At 33.6% G+C, this 6,000-nt stretch overlaps 1 protein-coding gene across 1 annotated transcript in view; it reads right to left on the reverse strand.

Moving 5' to 3' along the window:
* Positions 1–5,632, reverse strand: part of THEMIS (thymocyte selection associated) — a 289,446-nt gene extending 283,814 nt beyond the window's left edge. Inside the window, 1 exon segment of the mRNA XM_049772621.1 lies at positions 5,542–5,632. Within this exon segment, the coding sequence (XP_049628578.1) occupies positions 5,542–5,632 (91 nt within the window).
* Between the last annotated feature and the right edge of the window lie 368 nt (positions 5,633–6,000).

The raw sequence follows: 6,000 nt of genomic DNA on the forward strand, positions 1-6,000 counted from the left end.
TAATTTTTTTTTTGTCTCCAAAGCAATGCTCTGGAGGCCCTGAAGCTACTACCAGCAAATTTTGGTTCTGCTTTGTAGGCCTGACTATTTAGAGCTGACAGGAGACATATGTGGTGCTAAGGAATAAACTCGGGGTTTCTGGACAAAAGACCCATGTGCTTCATCCAATAAGCTATCTCCCTGCATCCTTATATAATATTAAAATCTTTATCTTTTAGGATTAGCAAGCTTTCTGTACTTTTAATACTTCCCAGGTCTTTTAATGTACAATCAAGTTTAAGAAACATATATACATGTCAGTATATTTCTTTTAATTTTATATTAGATAAATTGCAAATATGCATTAATACAAGGTAAAATTTGTGTAAGAGACAATTAATGGAAAAGAGCAGAAGCTGTGGAAAGAGAATCAGATATGTCTAGTTATTGCTTACAAAAATAAGGCAGTTGTAGGAACTGGAGAGATAGCATGGAGGTAAGGCTTTTGCCTTGCATGCAGAAGGATGGTGGTGCAAATCCTGGCATTCCATATGGTTCCCCAAGCCAGGAGTGGATTCTGAGTGCATAGCCAGGAGTAAACCCTACGCCGTGCCAGGTGTGACCCAAAAACCAAAAAAATAAAATAAAAAAATAAGGCAGTTTTAAAAGGCATTATGTCCATAAATGCCACTGTACCAATTGTCCCATATAAGAAAAAAAATAAACATTGATCTCAGCATATCAATATTATATGTAAAAATATAAATTTAGACAGATTTCAGATCCAAAGTAGAAAGAGACAGAATCACCAATAGATAATATAGTAGAGACTCTTTATTCTTATAGAGTAAAAAAATAATTCTTTAATTACACAAAGAAAAATAATTATGAATTGACTAAGCAGACACTAAAATTAAAATATTTATTTGTAAAAATATAAAATAATTTTTCAAATAAGTTATAGACTAAGATGACATTTACAAGATAAATAATGAAATGTCAGGAAAGTATCCTATATTTGATTGTAACATATAATCAATAATAAAAGTTACAAAGAAAACAAGCAAGGTAGAATACTCTTTATTAAATTTTATCTCAGTTCAAAAGATACATGAAACATGCTAGTCATATTAGTCATTATGAAGCTAAAAATTAAAACCATAGCTACCATTTTAATAACTAAATTATGAAATAACTAGAACAACTAGAAACACACTGATATCAAATCCACAAAATATATAAAATATTACATATTAAAATATAATATAAATATATAACTAAATGCTAGTCGCATTGGTCATTATGAAGCTAGAAATTAAAATTGTAAGCTATCATTTTCATAACTAAATTATGAAATAACTAAAAACTAGCAGATATCAAACACCACTAAATATATAAAAATATATATAAATATTCAAGATTTTCACTGCTGTGAAAATGTATATTAGATTTTCATTGTTTGTCAGTACAGAAATACTGAGCATATGTGAATTTTATTTATTTATGTACCATACTGAATGTATATATATGAGCATACATGTCCATAGCAATATAACTTGTAACAGCTACAAGTTGTAAATAATACAAATGCCCCTTAGCAATATAGCTAGATAAATCATTATATATTTATCCAAAAGAACATAGCTCACATTAAAATTAGTAATATATTACCATAGTATTTTTTACAAAAAGTACTGAACATATCTATAAATTAGAAAATATAAATATAACAATTTTCATTCATACAAAGTTCATAATGGACCAAAAGTTATAAATTGTTTTCTTTGGGAAGAATGATAATAACAGATTGGTCATGAAGTCGAAGATCTAGAACACTAATAATATTTTATTTGCTGATCTGAGGTTAGTTACAGCAGTGGTCGGCAACCTTTTTTTCAACTGAGCCAAATCTCGCCAAAACCACGATTGAAATTTATTTTGAGAGCCACACAGGGCGCACACAGACAGAGGCTAGGAGCAGAGTCCTGACTCCAGGAGCGGCCGCCCGGCACACAGAAGAGCCAAATTAAAAGTGTAAAGAGCCACATGTGGCTCGTGAGCCGCAGGTTGCCGACCACTGAGTTACAGAAATGTAGTTATTTTGTGAAATTTTATCAAAAAGTCCACATTTCTTAAATTTTAAAGAATACCATAGCAGAAATAAAAAAATGATAAATGAAAACTAGTATACATTCTTCTTATGTTAAACAGCATGAAAGTGCCTGTTTTTTTTTTTGTTTTTTGTTTTTTTTCGAAGTTATAAGACAACACAAGAAAAATCTCTCAAGCTAATTTTTCTGGGGGGGCCACAACCGGTGGTGCTCAGGGGTTACTCCTGGCTGTCTGCTCAGAAATACCTCCTGGCAGGCACCGGGATTCGAACCAACAACCTTAGGTCCTGGATCGGCTGCTTGCAAGGCAAACGCTGCTGTGCTATCTCTCTGGGCCCTCAAGCTATTTTTTTAAGAAAAAAATCCCTAATTTAACTATGGTGTAAAAATATAAGAACATCTATGTTATATTATATACATGAATATATATTTAAAACTTATTTCAGAGCCATATAACAAAAATACTGTGGTTTTGACATGATTGAGATAAAGACAAATGAATGTAAATTAATAGAATGAAAGATAATATTTTAGCAACAGACCAATTCTGTTGAGCATCTAATATGAGCATCTAATATTATGCTGAGTAAAATAAGTCAGAGGGAGAGAAATAGACACAGAATAGTCTCTATGGGTTTTAAGAAAAATGAGACATTTTTGTAATAATTCTCAGAGACAATAAAGATGAGAGCTGGAAGGTCCAGCTCACAATATGAAGCTCACCACAAAGAGTGATGAGTGCAGTTAGAGAAATAACCACATTGACAACTAACATTAACAATGTGAATGAATGAGGAAAGTAGAAAGCCTGTCTCAAATACAGGCGGGGGTGGGGGGGGAGGGGAGTAGGGAGGTGGAAGATTTGGGGCATTGGTGATGGGAATGTTGCACTGGTGAAGGGGGGGAGGGGAGTAGGGAGGTGGAAGATTTGGGGCATTGGTGATGGGAATGTTGCACTGGTGAAGGGGGGTTTATATAACTAAATATATATATATATATATATATATATATATATATATATATATATATATATATATATATATAACTAAAACCCAACTACAATCATGTTTTTAATCAAATTGTATAAAGATATTTAAAAAAAGAAAATATAATGGTAAAGAAACTGCTAGCTTTATAAATAATGTTGGGAAATCAGGCTATTAAATGGGGAAAATTACAACTAACATTTGAATCCCTATGTAATTCAAAGCAAAGTATGAGCAAATGAATTAAAAAAAAAAACACAAAACTGTAGGGGACAGAGGATAGCTAAGCAGGTAGGGCTTTTGCTTTGCAGGGAATTGACGTGGGTTCTATCCCCAGTAAACCATGGTCCTACCAGGACCTACTAGGAGTGATTTCTGTATACAGCCAGGAGAGAGAGAGAGAGAGAGAGAGAGAGAGAGAGAGAGAGAGAGAGAGAGAGAGAGAGAGAGAGAGAGAGAGAGAGAGAGAGAGAGAGAGTTTGTGTGTGTGCGTGCGTGCGTGCATGCGCATGCGAGAGAGTCTAAATTTGATAAGAAATATAAAAGAAAATTACTTTATGACCTATACATTAAAGACTTTTTACAAAAATTGTCAAAAACAGAAATATTGAGACAAAAATTGAGTTGGAGCTCTCTTAGGAAGAGAGAGACATCATTATAGTGTACATGTGGAAATACATGCTGATTCAAAGTAAATAACTTGTCAATTAATCAAACCAGTTTCTGTGGTAAACTATCATCCTGTTCATCACTTGCAGGTATACGGGGAGGGGACCAAAGACATAAATGATTCTTATACTTATTCAACTTTGGGGTTTTTGTTTTTAAAGTATAATTTCTTTTTTTTTTTTTTCTGCTGTGCCATCACTCCTGCCCCTAAATAACACAAATACTGAAGGAAATGCACCTTTCAGGATCACTAGATAGTATGAAATTATTTGTGCAATATTATCTAATAGAATGAGTATACATATATATGAACTGCAACATATGATAATATGCTTTCAATATTAAAATATCAGTTCACACTTATATCGAAAAAAAGAGTTAAATCTCCAACATGAAACACCTGGTTTCTTCAAGATGCATCAATTCTAATTATTTGTCAAATCTAGTTTTGTAGTTTATTTGATGTCTATACATTATTTTCTTTATTTTATTTTAATATCTTTATTTAAACACCTTGATTATAACATGATTGTGGTTAGATTTCAATCATGCACTATTTTGTCCACGAATGAAAAAAAACTTGTTCATCAACATTTTTTAAATCTATTTTCTAAGTATTTTGTTTAAGCACTTATTTTCTAAATAGATATATTTTCTATGTATATTCTAAGTATTCTTGTTTGGGCCACTTTTACCACTATGTGACCAGAATTATGTTTTACCTAGAAAATAGCAAATAAATCTTTCACTTGCATAAATCCAATCTAACTATTTAGCTTCTACAATGTATGTTATGTTACTATTCTCCACTTAATTTGCATAAATCATACCAAAACAAAAAATTGTTCGGTTTTAATTCTTACATCTCGACAGATTATTAAAAAACTATCTTAAGTGTAGTAGATGTTAATTTCTACTCCTTTAAATACAAATGTCATTATTAAAGACTATTGAAGAAATTAGGAGTGAGGTCACTATAGAAAGACTGAGAAAAACTTTGACATAAAAATTGTATACAAGTATTTAAACATAACATAGAATGGCCTCACTCCTCTATGGGTTTTAAGAAAAATTAAAAACATTTGTGTAATAATTATCAGGGACAAAATAGAGGAGGACTGGAGGGTCCAGCTCCCGAAATGAAGCTCACCACAGAGATTGTTGGGTGCAGTCACAGAAAAATTAAACTGAGAACTATCATAACAAAATGTGACTCAATGAGGGAAGTAGAAAGCCTGTCTAGAGTACAGGCCGGTGTGGGGTGGGGAGGAGGGACATTTGGAATATTGGTGATGGGAATGCTGCACTGGTGAAGGGTTTTATATATGTATATAAACAAGTGTTTAAAAATGCATCAAACTTTTTCTAAACACTGTGCACTTGATAGTTGCTTTTGTTTCAGTAAAACTAAATTTTAATAAAATCTGCATTATAAATTATGCTTTACAATTTTCACACTTTGGTGATAGCCAATATTAGAAAAGACAGAAATAATTCGTCATTTATGTTGTTGGCTTGAATTCAGGCCAACAAACAGCTCAAGAATCTTCATTCATTTCTCATCCCTATTCTCAAGTACAACCTCTTTTCTCCCTTTTACAATACTAATTATTGGGTTTGGACCAGTCATCTCTTTTATGCTTAGTTCTTTTATCAATCATTTATGATTATCTTTAAGAGTTCAGGTATTACTTATTAAATTTCCCTTCCAGTACCCAAGTCTATATACTTTTTTAAGAGAACCCCCCCCCCCCCCACACACACACACACACAGGAAAAAGGAAGAGAATTCTTACCTTCCAAATAGAATCCTGACTGGATTTCCAGGATCCTGGGAAGGGTCTGTAAATCAAGGGAGTGGACGAATTCTTTCAGAGGCAACGCCATTGTTTTGCCTGCAGGAAGGTGCAAACCTGGTACTTAGAGAAGCTCTTGGCTTTTGAGTGGTTCTCTGCAATTGAGATCCTGGCTCATCATTCTGCTCTGTGAAAGGCAGAGGAGTCATTCTAAGCTCCAGTTGGGGAGGAGTTAACTCTATGTGTGGTAGAGTATGAGAAGGGAGGGACGACGAGGCAAAGGACACAAGTGTTCTAGAGGGCCAGATCAATAGTACAGCCTGTAGCGCACTTGCCTTGCACAGAGTCAACCAGGGTTCAATTCTCAGCATCTTTTATGGTCTCCAGAAGCCCACCAGAAGTGATCCCTGAACACAGAGCCAGGAGTAAGCCCTGAACACTGCTGGGTGTGACCCTAGA

Source organism: Suncus etruscus, chromosome 4, assembly GCF_024139225.1.
Source record: "Suncus etruscus isolate mSunEtr1 chromosome 4, mSunEtr1.pri.cur, whole genome shotgun sequence".
Taxonomy (NCBI): Eukaryota; Metazoa; Chordata; class Mammalia; order Eulipotyphla; family Soricidae; genus Suncus; species Suncus etruscus.